The 18792-nt window shown below is 38.0% G+C and overlaps 1 protein-coding gene across 2 annotated transcripts in view; it reads right to left on the bottom strand.

Annotated features, from left to right (window-relative positions):
* Positions 1–18792, bottom strand: part of MED13L (mediator complex subunit 13L) — a 298574-nt gene that overhangs the window by 45775 nt on the left and 234007 nt on the right. For both annotated transcript variants that reach the window (XM_068563867.1, XM_068563866.1), the window contains exons 6-13: positions 16000–16194; positions 15445–15633; positions 11316–11481; positions 9281–9385; positions 3433–4164; positions 2397–2622; positions 1311–1413; positions 881–1005 (exon numbers count right to left, since the gene is read on the bottom strand). In XM_068563867.1, the coding sequence (XP_068419968.1) occupies positions 881–1005; positions 1311–1413; positions 2397–2622; positions 3433–4164; positions 9281–9385; positions 11316–11481; positions 15445–15633; positions 16000–16194 (1841 nt within the window). The remainder of the gene's footprint in view (positions 1–880; positions 1006–1310; positions 1414–2396; positions 2623–3432; positions 4165–9280; positions 9386–11315; positions 11482–15444; positions 15634–15999; positions 16195–18792) is intronic.

Here is an 18792-nt window from a genome sequence, read left to right as displayed (position 1 = left end):
CTCACAGGACTCAGTATATTTTTAACTTTATTTATATGCTATTTCTCCTGAAGTCTGTGAGTATCTCAAGTATAAGAGTGGTAATTTAATTGTATCTGTAAACCTAGAGTACCTGCCACAAAGGAACTGATCATTAAATGATTAACGAATACACGTAAACTGGACAGATGGGAAAGTAAATATATAAATAAAAGAAAAATAAACTAATAAATTGACTTCCTTGAAGAGGGGCCTATCTTACTCATCTCTAGGTCCCCCAGAGATAACAGGCGCTTTTATTTGCACAAAGGTACAGGGTTGGTTAGGAGGACGAGGACACAAATTTCCTGACTTAGCTCAGTTACCCTCCAGAGAATTATAAATTCTTATCTGTCACTTTAATCATATGACGCCTTGTATTATTTAACGTCTATGTGTATAAATTCTATTTCCCAACTTACGATGCTATAATCCTAAAAAAGTATAGATCATACTTGTAATCTCTCTCAAAATGTTGACTAACCTATGACTTATTAGATGAATAAAAAGCTATATGGGCATTATTTTTAAAATCTGAGCTAAAGGGACTACATAATACATTCCTGTTACTCTCATGATATTGAGGAGGATTTTTTTAAATAGGTGTAGGATTTTAATATTTACAACAGGAATAACACTCATGGAAAAAAAGCCATCAACGAACAAAACCCAAGGGGTATTACAGACTACACTAATAACTTTTTAGAATCCTTTCAAGGTATACAAACATTTCTGAAGAACATTCAGAACCTGAAATAAGAGCCCCCAGTCCAGTAGACCAAACTATAAAGAAATATTGAAACGCTGATATAAGTCCATGCACTTAAGTGAATTTTTGTTTGCGTAGCCACAGCAGACTCACCCCAAGTTCGTCGTCATCAGAATTATCAAAGATGTTGTCTAAGTCATGAAGGGAAGGTGCCAAATCTGTCACTTGTGTAAGGCTACTGGAGCCAGCCCTGCCAGCAGCACTATCCTGCCGAACATCTGTGGGAAAGGAGGCAAAAGGCACAGAATGAGCAACTTCATCAAGGGAGAAGGAGTGAGGAGAGGACAATGAGCAAGCCCTGCCTGTGAACTGTTTCCCTATGTTTTCGGTTAAATTTAGAGACAATTATTGCCAAATACGTTTATCAGTTTTGAAAGGAACTGAAAAACAAACTGAAAAATATATTAAAGATGAGATCAAATTATTGCTATTACAATAAGGATATAATTTTAAATAGAGAAGCATCTCCCTCGCATTTTATTTTAGCAACAATCCAAGTGAGGCAAATAATCATTGTACACACCTGTTTTAGTAGAACTGAAAAGGGACATGGCATTTTTCCCTTCAGGCACCGGCGTGGAATGACCTGGTGTAGTGACATCCTTGGTACCAAATCCATCCTCTGACTGTATAATAAATTCAGCCAAACAAAACACATGAACACCAACCCAAAGTGTGGAATATGAGGGAGAACACAAAGAATTAGAGGGTAGAATGGAACTTGTTATGAGCACAAGTATGATAAACCATGGTCTATGCAACCAAAGGAAATAAAAGATATGTCCTTTTCCCTGAATTTAAACCGAACCCAAAACTCCCACGCTTTCCCCTCGATCTGAGTCAGTCAGGGTTTTATGCCTCAATGGTACTGGTGGCATTTGATTACAGACCTGCCATGGTGTTAAAAGCTGCCTTTAATATAATATTTTGGATGCTGAACGATGGTTCAAGCTTTTTGGATCTAGACAGATCTCTGTAAAGGACTCTAAGAAGTATTCTCCTGAACTATACTGGTCTCTTTTGTCCTACTTCCTCTATTCTTAAGAATACCTCTTTAAATGGCCCAGTATTTTAGAATGTTTTAAAACTTAAGGCTAAAGACAGCAGACACCCACAGTACTCATTTTTATGACAATGGAACCAGTAAAATTATACTGACACAGTCTTGGAGTGGTGTTGGTATTAATTCAGAGAGACACAGAGGTAAAGCGCTTAGCACAGTAAACACAGTGAGCGCTCAATAAACAGTATTGTTACCAAGATTTTTTCTTACATTTTGGGTATTTTGGAATAATAATTAAAAAGAAATAAGCAGGGAGCATAGGCCAACAAGAATTAGCATATGAGAGGAAACATGCACTGTACAAGCTATAGCCCGGAAAATATGAGGCTTCATTTATGTTCGGCTGACTTTTGAACAAAGGTGAGCCATGACATAAAAAGGAACAATACGCTGTTCGATACAATAGTACCAAGAGCATGAATATGGGGACAGAGCAATCAGGCAAGACTATCTCAAACATGCTGCCTCCAAAGTCTTCCCACATGTGTTGTACTGACATAGACTGAAACCCACACCAGGCTGGACTCTCTCTCTGTTAAATGGTACCTTGTTCTTTTTCAGGGAATCTTTCTCTGCCCCTTGTTTGCATTTTTTGTTCGCTGTGAAGATGTATTTTATGTCCCCGTCCTCAAAGGTGTACGGGTCATTGACTTCTCCCAAACTGTCTCCAGGTTGTTGTGATAGAGGCAATGGGTCAAGGAAGTGGAGTGGCTGCATCTGGGGCTGCTTGTCTTGCCAGATTTTAAACCGTTTGTTAGGTTGTGCTAAGAGTCTGAAAGAGAAAACAAATGACAATTTAAGCAAGAAACATAAAAAGATTAGATTTTTTTTTTAAGCAACATTTAATGATTTGAAGCATTTGTAAAGCTTAAACTAAACTTTGAAAAAAAAAACACCTAAAAATTCACCTACAGGTGTATTTTAGAGATTGTATTCACAATTAAAGAAATCTCAGTAGCTTTTATCAAGAACGTATACTTTTGTCCCTGACTCCATGGATTCCGATTAAGAGCATAGGTGGGCTCTGACAACAGACTGTCCAGGTTCAAATTCCACCTGTGTCACTTACTAACTGCATGACCCTAGTTTCTTTCTCAGCTATGAAATTAAGGTAGCAATACAGTTGTGGTGAAAATTAAATGAGATAATCTGTGTAAACTGTTTAGAATAATGGGTAGCTCAAAAGCACTCTGAAGTATCATTACCAGATGTGTGATACATACCTGAATGCAGGCAAAGCCTTCCTTAAAAGCGTCAACACACAAAGGGGGCACTGACCGCAGTGTGGAAGGTCCCATAAAGCTATATTCTTTGATTAACAAACAGCAGGCCAAAAGTAAAGCGATACTAGTATAGCTAATCCTATGATGAAACCTTTTTACGCCAGCATTTAAATAACGACATGTGTGTTAAACCTCACAATGGATAAAGCATTTGGCTTTTAAACATTTTCCAAATGCAGAGTCTAGAATGGTGAAGAAAGGCCTCTTCAATTTTGGATCTGAGGGCCCCGGTTCTTGCGAACCTACGGCCTTGGCCTTCTGACGGGTGATCGGGTGGATGGGGTGGAGAGTCACCTTACCTTTGCAATGCAGTGCTCTCTGAGTTTACCTCCATTTTGGCATCACATCTCTCACCCTGGAGCTCTGGAGGCCGGAAGTCAGCATCATCAACGGATGGGAGATGATAACTATGCCACCACTTGTCTGATGACCCTGGGTTCGAGGGCCTCATCCCACAGTATAAGGCGGTCTCACTGACCTCTGCCATCAGAGGCAGTCTTTGGCCTACGAGGACAGTTCTGTCATCCAGAGTAGACAACTGCTGGAGTTCTAGCCCACTTCCATAGAGAGCTGGATTCACAGGGCCAGATGGTGGGTCCACGTTTTCCGTTTCCTGACCTCGTGGCTGAGGGCTGAGTGTTGGCGGCAGAGGGGAAACAGGGGAATGAGGTGAATCCATAGGATTCAGATTCGTCTGCTTGCTCGTGTTTCTGGAAGGCACGGCCACTTGCTTATCATACTTCCTACTGCTTGCCACCTCCAAGGAGGAGTCTATGCCCGCCAAGCCTAGCTTCTGTCCTGGTGCATCTTGCTCCACGCATAACTCTTCGGCCACAGAGGGCCGATGGTGAAATGGTATCAAGGGTCTCTTTTGCAACTTGTCTCCCTTTTCCTGTCTTTCTGTTGTTTTGTGCTTAGAAGAAGCAGGAGGTGGTAAAGATGAAGACGATGATGGTCCTGCACTGAACCCCGGTTGCGATACCGTGGGAGGTCGACTGGGTCCTACTGCACAACGTTTCAAAAGTTTATGCCTGACGTGAGAATTAAAATGAAGTCCGTAAATACACAGACGAAAGTAACTGCATCGTTCTAATTACACAAGAGATGTCCCTAACAAGGTTGTGTCGTTTTAAGCACACATTATATGCAATAATACACCTAAATGGACTCTGGGTGTTAAATATATTGACAATGACTAACAACTGCAACACACCCTGACAGAAAATGATGAACCAATTACATACAAGTTAAGTAGATAAGAGAGGAACTTAAGAAACATTAATTAATATGCTGCTAACCTCTACAAAAATACTAATTTGAAAATCCCCAAATCTTTCAAATTTGGTGAGGGCCTCAGACGATCTATTCATATTGCATTTTAAAACCAACAGTAATGAGATCATCTGTCAAACAAAGAACCAAAAAAAAAAAAGCTTCTGATTTCTATTTTACAACACTCTACTAACTCCAATATAGAATGGCTTATCAAAACAAAAAAACAACAACAACAACAAAAAAAAAGGATGGTTTCTAAAAGCTCATAGTGTTGTAAATCAGGAATAAGATAACTATGCAACTCTCCCCCAAAGTGTGAAACTAAGGGTCAGTTTTAACAATATTTAAGAGGGGGACTTCCCTCGTGGCCCAGTGGTTGACAGTCCGCCTGCCAGTGCAGGAGACACGCGTTCGATCTCTGGTCCGGGAAGATCCCACATGCCGAGGAGCAACTAAGCCCGTGCGCCACAACTACTGAGCCTGCGCTCTAGAGCCCGCGAGCCACAACTACTGAAGCCCGCGCGCCCTAGAGCCTGTGCTCCGCAACAAGAGAAGCCACCGCAATGGGAAGCCCGCGCACCACAACGAAGAGCAGCCCCCGCTCGCTGCAACTAGAGAAAGCTCGCGTGCAGCAACAAAGACCCAAAGCAGGCAAAAAATAAATAAATCAATCAATAAGAACATTTAATAGGATAAATATACTAGGAACCTTATATGCTACTATTATCCAAGAAAGAAGGGCTAAAAGACAACGTTGGATCTCACAGAAACATGTTAAAATGAGACAGAAGAAGAAGGTTGCGAGTGAATATTAAAACAACACACACATACAAATGCATCTGTACTATCTAAGCAGGAATAGCAAGTCTGCTCACATCCTAACACACTTCTTGGCAAGCATGGGTGTGAGAAATTGCTCAGTAAGGGCCCACTAGATGATCCTAAGGTTTAATCCGTGCAAAAAAGTTATATAGCAGGTCAGCCAATTCCTCCCAATATAGAAATCACTCCCAGGAAAAATGTCAGCTCTCCTGCTGGTGTATCAGTAACTCTCTGAGGCCACTAGGGTGGCATTAAATTACTGTTGCATTGCACTAAACAATGCCCTAGTGGGAAGTAAAATGGATTTGTGTGGCATAATGGGTTGGTTTAGTGGGACAGCAGGATGGCCACCCTGCCCCATAAGGCCGTTAAATAGTGTGAGGAGGGGACCATTCCATAATGGGTTCAGTAATCCTGCAGTAGATAATCTGAAAACACTCTTGCCAAAGTCTTTGCTACACTCTAAAAAAAAAAAAAATCCTGACTTTGAAGAAGGTTGTCTGTGCATAAGGCTATTGTCAACAAGGCAAAAATTGGACTTTGAATCTCCAGGGCAAAGGACCACAGTAAGAGACGAATGTCTCATCTGAAAATATCTCAATTATCTCAGTATCTTCTAAGGGTGCTTACTTTAAGACCTAGGCTCTAAAAGTCTTTCACATAAAACTTTTTGATTTGGATTTTCTCAGAGAGCATTTAACCACACCAGTCCTTTGATAGATATTTCATAGTAGCCTCTTCGAAGTAAGGACTTTTTGCAAAGTGGATAATCTTTTTTTTTTTTGAAACAACAAATTCATCGGATAGGATTAACAGCAGATGACAGAACAAAGTACTTGTGAACTTGACGACGTAGCAACAAAAAATGTCAAAGGAGAAGGCAGAGGAGCAGCAAGAGGATTCCAAGCATCAGTGAACTGTAAGACAACTTCAAGTAGGTTAATGTTCTTGTAATTGGAGTCTCCTAATGCAGGAAGGAGGTTCAGAAATAATGGTCAAAATCTTTTTCCTAATTTGATTAATAGTATAAATCCCTAGATCCAAGAAGAGAGTCCAAAGAATTTTTTTTTTCTTACTTTAAAATGTATATCTCAGAAATAACTAATTTTCTTGTCAACCGCATTATTATGAAGTTTCATCAAATCTTTAACCGTGGTCATTTTTAAGTCTTTTGTCATTTACAGACAGTTCTGGGTGTACTCTGATGCTTTTGTAAATATGTTCTTATAAAAGGGTTTCATCTTCAGGAAATTCATGGAAAAGACTCTGACAAGTACAGGTTTCTGGTAACTGACTGTACCGCTGAACTGAATGAATAAGCATTTTCAGAACTCTAATGAAAAACTGATGAACTCATAAAAGTGCTAACAAAAGATCAAGATGAAAAAAAAAAAATTAATTACATGGGACTGAGTGAACTGATGAGGATGAGTATAATTTTTGTGACTTTCTGTTTGAATTTTTAAAAAAAAAGAAAAAATCCCACAAGGACTCAGAGGCAAAGAATATATACAAATCAATTTTCACTGCAAAGTAAAGGAGCTGTTACAGTGGAGGATTACTGGACTGAATGTCAATATTATGACATAGTATGAGTGTGTTTCATGTTTGGTAATTGCAATCATTGTTGCTTTTGTTGTGGTCATCCATGTACAATGCTTGGTGTCAGTCTATTTATCTCTTGTAAAAATAAAATACAGTGTGTGTGTGTGTGTGTGTGCAAAGTGGATAATCTTATAACGTCATTTTTTTTCAATTGCATTTAACAACTCAACTACATTGTGGAATGGTTAGAATAAGGGATACACCAGTAAGTAAGAGACCATCACTGCAAATCTGTGAACAGGTAAGGGACCTCACTGAAGCAGGCAGCAGGAAGAGTGGGCTCAGAAGGCTAACTATATGAGTGGTTTGGCCTTAATGGGAAGGAAATCAGAGGCAGGGCCAAATAGTGTAGAAACACATGGTGACTAAAAGAATAAGGAAAGTAGAATGACTATAACAGACATTTCAAAGGAAATCATTGTGAAATGCAATGATAAAATTGATCTAGACAATTAAGCAAAATAAATAAATGATAAAGCTTCTAGGCTGAGAAGGGGAAAACTGCGACAAAAATGACTGCAATCGGGTACCTGGTTTGTGAGGAAACAGGTATATCGATATTAAGGGTTTATCTTAAAAGCACTCCCCAAAATACAAGAATAGAGTACATGTAAGAAGTCAGGTCTAAAGATAAACATTTAGAAGTCAATGGAATAGAATGCATATCTACAAATAAGACCTGAAGGGTATAAGAATTTGGTGAGGAAATAGAGCAGTAACTCCGGAGGACAGAAGAAAAAGTGTTATTTGTTTATTTACACTTCAGGTAAAAATAATGCAAGGTAGTAAATAAAAATGTGATCGAAATCAGTAAAAAAGTTATTTTTAAAAAGTGAAAAAAATCTAGATTAAGGAAAAGAGCAGGAAAAATAAGATGAAGGCACAAGTGAAGTTAAATACACTAAAATTTTTATCCTATGTACTTTCTAAAGGTGGACCATAACTTGGCTGTAAGCTGTTTAGAAGTCACTGTTAACAGGAAAATACTTTTTGTCACACAATTTACAATGGCCTAGAGATGAAAGTAAACCAGGTATTCAGCTGGTATACCACACCTATCCTGAGACTAGAGAGATTCTCACGTGCTCAGAAAGAGGACCCTTAATGAGCAAATAGTATCATTGAAAACATCCTCCTTGAAAAATCAATCAAAGAGTTTCATAAAGTACTTACAGCATCTCAACAAAAAGCTGACTACCAAGGCAGAGCTTGATAAAAGAGAATCAATTTATAGGGAAGGGGAACAGGAAGAAGCTGTCAAAACTGCCGCCTAAGTGTACAAACACACATGTGCACACGTGTGTGTGTTTGCAGAGATTCTCGGGCATCATGACCGCCTCCCTAGCCCAAAGCCTATTCATATGTGCCACGTTAAGAACCCCGTGATCTAAACTAGAGAAATGAATGGCCATCTTCCAAGTACACTTATCTCAACTGACCTAAGTATTGAGCAGTATCAAATGGAAGCAAAGATACTCTTAAGTTGCTCACTAAGTGAATAATCATCACCACATGCTCCTACAGTCAGCTGAGCTGGCAGGGGAGGGGGGTAAGGCTGATATACACTTAAGAAATTTAAGAACCCCCATGAAAATCTGTGACAATAAGATTCTCTATTACCACAAGGAGTGATAAGTCAAGGGAATATAAATGAGGAGTGCAAAAATTTTCTACAGAAAATAATTTGGGTTTCTATTCAAATATCTAAATGAATGAGCAACAATTTTAGCTTTTAGCAGGTGTTATTACCACATACCTACTTCAGTCACCAAAAAACACGAGCACCAACAACAAAAATTTTCTATGAAAGGTCTATTTAATCCAAATCCTATTAATTCAAGCCAACCTGCTTGATATTTATCTCAACTTCATAATTAAGAGTAATTAAATAAACTCAGTTAAATGGCAAGAGATTGTCTTGTCAAACTGATGCTTTCAGTTCTGAAGAAGTTATCCTGAAGAAATCTGTGGGAGCAATTTGGTAACAGGGCCAGTTGTCTAAAAAGGCTCATTCTGAGTCCCGACAATAAAACTGTAGCATCTGCATAGAAGAAAAACACCAAGCTTTTTTCCATCACTGGAAGCAGAAGATTTAAAACCAAACAAAGCAGGGACTTCCCTGGTGGTCCAATGGTTAGGATTCCGCGCTCCCAATGCAGGGGGCCCGGGTTCGATCCCTGGCCAGGGAACTAATCCCGCATGCGGCAACTAAGAGTTCACATGCCTCAACTAAAGACCCCGCAAGGCGCAACGAAGATCCCGCATGCCGCAACTAAGACCTGGCGTAGCCAAATAAATAAATAAATATTTTAAAAATAATAAAAAATTTAAAATAAATAAATACATAAATAATAAAGCAAAATGATGTAGAAGAAGTGGTCTGAGAGGCCAGGAGACAACCAACAAAATGTTCTATCAGACTGTTCCGCCTTGGCCCCTACCCACCTAGAGCAAGAACAGCTGACTCTTTGGGTTGGATCCACAAAATCCCAAGTAGCAGGACTGTTAGCAGGCTCTTCTTCAAGAGTTGGAGTTGACATCTGGCTCCTCCTAAAAAAGGTTAAATAATGTGGCTCGTGTAAACATTAGATAATATCCATACCTCTGCGGGGGGGGGGGGTGGGGGGTGGGAAATGTTAGAAAGACATGAATACATTTTACACAATAATGGTATCTTGCTGATAGACGATTGAGAGCAACTCAAGGTGGGAGGTTGCGGGGGTGGGAAAGGCAACTACTACTGCCATGCCCTAGAAGAGTCAGGATTCCAAATATTTTTATTTAAGTTTAATATACATTTTAACATGGGTGGTACACATAGCAATTAAAACACTACCCGGCACTATTATCTGTTGTTTTTTAAAAAGTCACCTAAATTCTGCAGAAATAACCTAGATTTTAAAAAATTATCTTTTCACAGCATCTATGAATTATATACCCCCAGACTGTTTAAATCACTCTTAAGACACCTATATTTACTAGCATTTAAGGGCAGCACTCCACACGAGTGATGTGAACTAAAACACAAGAATCAAAAATATCTCCTGCATGTCACTAATAATTGGTAGCAAAAAGTAGATGTCTACTACTGCATAAATAAGAACAGTGCGCAGTATTTCTGTACTGTTGATTTTGCTATAGCTGATATTGCAAAGTGTTTCACTGATGGCTCTGCAAGGACTTCGCTTGCTCTCCACCCTCCCCTGCCTTTCTGGGTGTCTCACCTCCCTGTTCGGTGCTGCTGATAGAAGGGCTCTGATTTGTTAGACTTGGTGGAAAGGTTAGTGGTGATAAAAATCAAAGATGGTAAATGAAAGGAAAAGAAAAAGAAAATGTTAACATGGAAATTGTCTAGGCATTGCAGACATACGTGAAAATATCTGTACCAATAATTCTAAAGGAAAGGATCATTTTAAAGTGAATAGAGATATCTTTTAAATCTAGAACTTGACATATGATTTCCCACTGCAATTATTTTAGATTTTTTTCTACTAAATCTTCTTTAGTAGCCTATTCTAGAGCCAACTATTTGGGAAATAAATATATAGTAGGAATTTGCTAAAAGCTAGGTCCAAAGGACAGGTTTTAATTGTGTATATAAAGCTTTGAATAGCAGTCACTGAAGAAACACTTAATTGGCTTCTAAATGAGTTCTTAGGAATTACTGACAAGAATGTCCATATTTATTCTGCTCCAGAGAATGAAGACTCTTTTGTTTACCTGTATCAGTCAAAAAGTTAGACATCTCAGTCATATCAAAACAGATGTGAAAATATGCTGAATATGTTTATGTAAATCTTGATAAGTGAAATAGTATTTACTGACTACTGTTTGACATTATCATTCATGCAATTAAAATAATCACCAGCCATCTCTTCTTAGAATCAATTCCTCTTCTTTTCCAAAAATATGTTAAGGAAGGAGGGAGGTCAGAGGGGATGGACGGGAGGGAGGTGGGGCAAGGAAGGGAAGTTGGGTAGGGGAAGAAAAGAATTTCCCCAAGTCAACAAACAGAAGCACAGCAGCTACTACATACCCCTCTAATTGTCATCAGTTCAGTTCAGAAATGCATTGTCAATTAAAGCATGAGGCTAATGTATAATAGAAAACATGGCAAAGAAGGTCATTTCCCTTTGTAAACAGGAAACATTCATTAGTAGGTATACAGGGAAAAACCAAACCCACAATTACTGTCCTGACACTCAGAGTGAATCTCTGAGCCAGCTGTGCTAAAAAATGTCAGATGAACACCATGATAATCTTGAGATGATCAGGAACTTCAAATTTTTCCTGGATAGTCAAATTATTTTAACATCTTTGTTTTGAATTTTACCCTATTATGTTCAAAAAGAGGAACTAACAATCCAGTGACCCCCTCAGGGTTTGGTCACACAAGAGCACAATGTGATTGATCCTCTTCATGTAGTAATAAAAGACATGGTTACTAAACCACCATCCAGACAGAATGCAAAAAACATACTTGGGCTGCGTTCTGTTGAGGATGCACTCCTTCCACACTCGGTGGACCATGTGGTTGTGGAGCTTTGGAGGGATCTTCCCCGACCTCTTCGGGCTGTGCACAGTTATCATCCCCCCGTCGTGGGAACCCAGCTGGCTGACAGCACTCTGTGTCCCTCCACTCTCACCTAGGAAAGACAGACAATTTGGAATGTCAGAATTTTCTGAAAAGGTCTCCTAGTGCACAGACTGCTGGCTTATTTAACATAAATATTTAATTGTTGAAACTGATCATGTAGCTTTGCTGCTACCCCCCCTGACAATAACACTATCTGTAGCGATGAGTAAATTTGCGTCAGTATGGCTTTCAATCGCATCAATACTCACACTCACATACCCTCAATGGCACATCCATCCAGAGGCACTCCTACTCCACAGGTATCGGAGACAACTTACATGGGAGGATTCAAACATGACAATATTAAAGCTATAAACATGCATGGGTTGTTTGAATTTTTAAAGCCCAATGCAGTAACAAAACAGTAGAGGGAGCTTTATGCTCATGTAGCTAAATGGCTGTGTAACATCTGCACGCAGTGACCTGGGTAGGAGAAAGAAATTCTTAAGAAGGTCAAATCTCAAATCTGTGTATGGAACTGTTCATCCTTATGCCTGACACTACTTATGAAAGCTTAATACTAAAACACTGAAAGAAGTTGACCCAACATTTTATATCAGAGGATTAAAAATTCACTGGTTTCTCTCTAATAACTCCACTTAGTTTTTCCAACTGTACTTGGTATTGTAATCCATTTTCTACTATGTCTACTATAATCGCTGATAATACTAGTTATTGGTTATAAGTATTTTACTACTTCCGTCTCATACAAGACAAATACTGAAGTCAATTTCCAGTATTAAATTCTGATTCAACTACTTTTATCTATTTGAGTTCATAAACATATTGTGGGTTTTACTCTTGATAGAACTACGATGCAAAACATCTTGATTGAAATAATCAATTTTAAGCGCTCTGAAAGGCCTCCACTCTCGTGTGAAAAAGAAAGAAACAACCTTATATCACAAACTAATATTCTTGGTATCACTGCAAAACAACCATTATATGAGGTGAATGGTTAGTCTCAGCTCTATTTTTTAAAAAAAGAAAGAAAAAACAAACCCCAATGCTTACATTCTTAGAAACAGAAACTTGTTCCCCAGAAAAGTACTGTTATAATACAAATGAGATAAATTAACGGAGACAAGAAATTTGATCTTTCATTGCTACCTTTATCTGAAAAGTTCTCTGACTTGGTTCGTGGTACAAAATAAATCATTTTGATTTTACAGTGGATTTTCAAATGCCTATTATAAAACTAGGCAAAGTGAAAAAACAAACAGAAGTAGATAACATAGCCCTTTGCCCCCAAACACCCTACAATACAGCCAAACAGATCGTAAATCCATGGTATCATAAGGGAATTATTTATGACGAAAACAGGAGAGGGCATGGGGAAAGCAAGCCACAGAATCTTTTCTGATTAAAGTTGGGTTAATGCTTTTCAGTAGCTTTTAATGATTTAACTAAAATGTGAGTTAGACCTTATATGGAATTAAATGAGAACTGTACTCCATGCTGTTAAATGCATATTGAATGTTTCTTCTCACAATTATCTCCATAAACAGAAAACGCAAGCTGATGTACCTATCCACACGAGGCAGAACTGTTTGGCCCTCCGAGAATCCATGCTAATCTAGGAGACTCCTGGCCATTTTAAGGGGCAAAGTAGCCCACTTTGTCCTATGTCTAGGAAAACACGGCAGTGCTCAACATCAGTCAAGTGCAGAGTGACAAGGTTGAGCAGGGCTCTTGCTGATGGAGTATTAGGAGTCCTAAGCTGTAAGTCAACGTTATTATGATGTATAAACTTGGACAAATTAATTTTATGACAAATATATCAGTCACTTTTATTTAGTTTTTTTTGTTTGTTTTTGGGAATGAGGAGGCATCAAGAGATTTATTTACCCAGGGCCTAGCACAATGACATACACAGAGTTAGAAGGGAAGAAATCTGAATATCTATGGTTACAAAGTACACACTTGAAACCCACCATAACAAAACAACTTCTTCTTTTTTTTTTAGGTTTTCTCTCTCTCTTTTTTTTTTGCCCCACACGGCATGTGGGATCTTAGTTCCCAGACCAGGGATCGAACCCGTGCCGCCTGAAGTGGAAGCACAGAGTCCTAACCACTGGACCGCCAAGGAAGTCCCCAAACTTCTTTTTTCTGAATTATGGATTTAGAGTTCTAAACTGATCAAAGGTCAAGGCATCATGCACACAGCAGGCCTTCAGTTTTAAGATGAACACAAATTTCACTAAGTACCAGGCAAAACAAAAACAAATACTACATAAGTTGTCATAAGTTTAACTGTTAACAATCCAAATCCAAACTTTGATATGAAATATGATTAACATTTTTCAAAATACTGATAATTCTAGACTTTTTATTAATATATCTTCTCTATGATATTATTATAAAAAACTGTACAAGTATTTTTATGCTTTTTCAGTTTAAAGTAGTTTCAATAAAAACTGATTTGATGGCAAATCCTTTCATAAGAGATCATCCAAATTCTCTGCTCTACCGTATTAGAGCCAGACGTAGTACATTTTTTCACCATCTTAGCAACTACAAGGCTCTTAAAAACAAAGGCTAGGGACTTCCCTGGTGGTCCAGTGGCTAGGACTCCACGCTTCCACTCCAAGGGGCAGGGGTTCGATCCCTGTCAGAGGAACTAAGATTCCGCAAGCCATGTGGCACGGCCAAACCCTTCCCCCTCCCCACCCCATCCCCCCAAAAACCCAAAGGCTACGTGTTGTCCATTTCTATGTCTCCCACACAGTATCTGAGTAATTCCTTCCAGGTAACTTAATACTGTGTGCTGAAACTGGAGTTTTGAGCACTGCTTTAAATTCCTTACACTACTGTTTGTATACTGCTTTATTGTTTACCAAGCACTGTCAAGTACATGATCTAATATGCATAATAACCCTGGAAACTATATAGTATTTAACAGAGGAAACTGGTGTTCAGAGCAAGTATGAGAATTAAATAAGGTCACTCACCTAGTAGAAACTACAGCTAGGTTTTAAAATTAGATTCAATCACAAAGTCTATACTTTTCCCCAATATATTATTTAACCATGAACATTTACTGAATGCCACTACATGCCAAGCGCTATGCTAGAAACTCTGAAAACCTGTCTTATCTGACCCTCACGAAAATTACCACATGATGAGCATGTATCATGCCTGACAGTCTGTTTTCAAAGTTTAGCAGCCAAGGCTTTATCTACTCTGATGCTCCTGCCAACACGGCCCACATTAAATACCTATAATTAATCTCATTTCAGCTCAAGTATGATGAGTATCCTTTTCTTAGTGACTAGATTTTCAATTAAAATGAAGTCAACTACAACAACAAAAAAGTTAATATAGGATATATACTACTCAACAAAGAAGGCAACATTCTCCCAAATTAAACAATTTCTGTATTTTTCCAAGAAGGAAGAATGCTGAAATTGACAAATTTTTCAAATGTAATTAATATTTGTCATTACTGTAGACAGATTATTGAAAGGACAAGGCATTTATTCAGAGATCCTGGATGTTAGACTAACTTTATAATATAATAAGGAAAGAGAATTCATCCAAGACTTGTCACTGGCTGGCAACAGCCAACTGGGCAAAGGCATCAATTATTCTCTGATTTAGTATTCTCCATTTGTTTTGTTTTTTTTTTTTTTTTTTTTTAAAAAAGAAAGAAAAGCAACTCACATCTTGTCTCCTAAATGCACCCACATCAGTATAAAAGAGCAGATGCACGTGGAGAACTTACGAGAAACAATTAAACTGTGTAATTGGAGTAAAGACTAATACAGGCACAATTAAAATTCTGAAGCTCATAAATTCTGTTTGTTTACAATTTTCCTTCTCCATTTTGTAGAATCACCACATTACTCTATCTCCATCTCTTCCACCAGGAATTTCTCAGTGTGTTTTCTCATCTGTTCCATGGCAAGGGAACTACATGATTTTCTGGGATCTCTTCCACCCAGGAAGAGATCCACACCCGGACTGTACTCACCTATGACAGCCTGTTCTGGAGAGGTGGGCGGGGTGAGCGGCATCCCACAGTTACTTGGGTCCTTCACACTACCAAGTCCCTGCTGCCCAACTGTAATATGGCCTCCGGTACCAGCAACACTCTGAGGAACTGGGAGGTCATTCTGAGAGATCAAAACAAAAGCTGAAGGATAAACCATCCGAACACCACCTGTGAGGAAAGAGAGAGAGAGCACCAGGCCTGAGAAAAAGTTCACATTCAACCGCCAAATTCATTATTCCAGTGGTCAGAGTCAAAACTCACTAGGTACTGCCAAAAGTGATAGGTTTCGTCCTTTCATAAGTTAATAGCTATTTAAACATGTGTTCCAACATTATCATAATAGCATTTGGAATACGGGGACCATTGGTGCTTCAGGCAAGATAACTACTCAGCAAATACCACCGTGTCAAGAGAATTCAAAAAGATGGGAAAATTATGGAGATTATTTTTGATGAATCTCCATGATTATCTTTTTAAATTAAGGAAGATGAAGAAGATAGAATTAAGTTCTTCAGGCAAAATATTTTCTCTTACCAACAATTACTTCTACTGCCACGGGGAAATCATCATCATACCCCAACTCCTCCTCTTCTTTCAATTCTTCTTTCTTTTTCAGCACCATTGGGTAGAAATACTGCCATTCCTCAATCAACTTACGGGTGGCTGGGTCTGACATCTTGTATGCTTGGCCTGTTAGCGTGCCATTTAAGCCATAAGGACTTACCAGTACTAAAGCAGAGAGGAGAAACATATGTTACAGATCACAGTAATAATTCCTGCTTAAGTGTAATGCTACATGTATGGTAATTTTTAGGGTGAAGCATAGTATCACTTAATGTATATTGCTCTTTATTTCCTAACTCCTTTTAAAGTGTAATTTTTAAAACTTTCTCATTTTAGTACTTCTTATTTATATGCCTCTCAACTCAAATCAATTTTTGAAGGAAATCAGATGGGGGAGGTATAACACTGTCTGACAGCTATATCAACACACACTATATAAACTATCTATACATTAAAGCATATAAACATCTGTTTGGTAATAGCTTATACAATGTGAATACTGAATCTTCCACATGACAGAAGAAGACCATTCAATACACATACCCCAAAACCAGTCTAGGACTTGAACATTCTTCCTTATGTTTCCTGAGACTTCCTAAATATTTGAGGTAATTTTAAAATAATATATACATAAAACATCTAGTAGCAGGAAAGTCTTAATGGACCAAGTCTGAAACATAATGTTATGTATAATTTCAATTATGACTGTTTTGGAGGTCTGCTGATTAAACAACTCTAAATAAAATTTATTTTACGCAAAGTAAAGGACTCAAAGTCCCTCTCTCTTATTCTTTCACTGTTTGACCTTGATGTCATTTTCACTGAGCTAGACACAAAAATGTAGTTAATGTAATACTGTATAACTCAGCCAGTTCTTAGTCTCATGGTGAGTATTGTGACCTTCCGAATAACACTTTTCTGGGGATAAAGGTCACTTTTCCTTAATCCTGATTTATAAAAAAATCTCAGCATAGGCATTAACTGGGAGGTCCTTTTTTGGGGATGGCTTTATTTTTTTAACAGCTGGATGATGTATCACATCAATCAAGACAGAGATGGCTGTAGACATCACATATTTCGTGTTGCCTTTCTGCTGTTCCGTACTGATCCAAATGGGATAAAAATACTGATCTAACCAACACACATAATCAAGGGCAATTTTCCTGTTTTAACACTTCTTGGAAATCTCCACACCAATATGGTTAATTATGTTCACTATAATTATCTATATGCCAACACCTGCCCTAAGAACGTAACTTCTCCGCACCAATCACGGGAAATAGGCAGGATAATGCCCCACAAAGTCTTCCATGATTCAAGGTATTAGCAAGAAACCATTAAGATTTAAAATAAGTAGTCTATAGGGACCTGGTATTGCCAATACTATCTTTCCTCATGACTAGTAATGCCCTCTGTTATTATCATAAGTAAATGCTTTTATTTTGCTTGACAAAAATCTAAAGTCAGGGACTTCCCTGGTGGCACAGTGGTTAAGAATCCTCCTGCCAATGCAGGGGACACGGGTTCCAGCCCTGGTCCAGGAAGATCTCATATGCCACGGAGCAACTAAGCTCGTGTGCCGCAACTACTGCAGCTTGCGTGCCTAGAGCCTGTGCTCCGCAACAAAGAGAAGCCACGGCAATGAGAAGTCCACGCACCGCAACAAAGAGTAGCCCCCGCTCGCCACAACTAGAGAAAGCCCGCGCACAGCAACGAAGACCCAACGCCAAAAAATAAATAAATTAATAAATAAATAAATTAATAAATTAATTTAAAAAATCTAAAGTCAGATGATCCTCACTTTCAGAGTCAAGGAAACATAGTATTTAAATAATCTCATGTATTACTATCTGAACTGCCTTTTAAATGACTCTAGAAGAAGGAAACACGGTATTTAAATAATCCTGACACAGTATTTAAATAACACAGTTTTAAAATATGCACATACTGTACAACTCTTAAGTGTACGGTTTGAGAATTGGGTCGTTTCGAATTACATAGCAGTTCATACATAAAACATCCAAAAACTACAGAATAATAAAGTAGATAGCTTTAAAATGTGTTGCAAGATGGAGGAAAATGTAGGCAATAATCAGGACACAATTACATGAGGTTCAATGTTCTTTTCTACCTTAAAAAAAACTTAATAATCTTTAAGGTAAGAAAAAGATGCTTTCATCACATTAAATCAGAATAATTTGTAGGAAACCAAAAAGCCATCATAAATAATATGCAGGCTAAACACTCATTTGACAAACTATTATATCAATAAAAATACTTGTCAATTTTATTAAAAAAATTTTTTAAATTACATTTTGTGATATACTAAGACTGTTTCAACCAGACATCGCTAGAACTGATAAATTAGATTGAACTAAAAAAGATATTTCTATATGGTTCAATTTAATATTATAACATTTAAAAAGAGTTATCCATAGAAAATTATGAATTCCAAACACAAAACCAAAGCTTTAGAATGCACATCTAGAGAAAAAGGGACAAAGCATTATTTTGGTGATATCCAGGTGATTAGTTGAGAACTAATGAAAATATGAATGTAAGTTAAATTACAACCAAATACCTACAAACAATGTAGTCTATAATTAAAAGAAAATAAGATATTAATATCAATGAAGAAACTACATACTACACAACTCTAGAAATTTGATGTTGGTTGAAATTTCAAATAGTACAAAGTTTAACAGTAATTTTCTGTAAGTCATTACATTCCTAAAACCATGGGACAACGAAAACCTTTAATTT

This window comes from Eschrichtius robustus, chromosome 14 (genome assembly GCF_028021215.1).
Source record: "Eschrichtius robustus isolate mEscRob2 chromosome 14, mEscRob2.pri, whole genome shotgun sequence".
In the NCBI taxonomy this organism is placed as follows: domain Eukaryota; kingdom Metazoa; phylum Chordata; class Mammalia; order Artiodactyla; family Eschrichtiidae; genus Eschrichtius; species Eschrichtius robustus.
The sequence above is the reverse complement of the archived record's forward strand: the minus strand, read 5'-3'. Positions and strand labels throughout refer to the sequence as shown.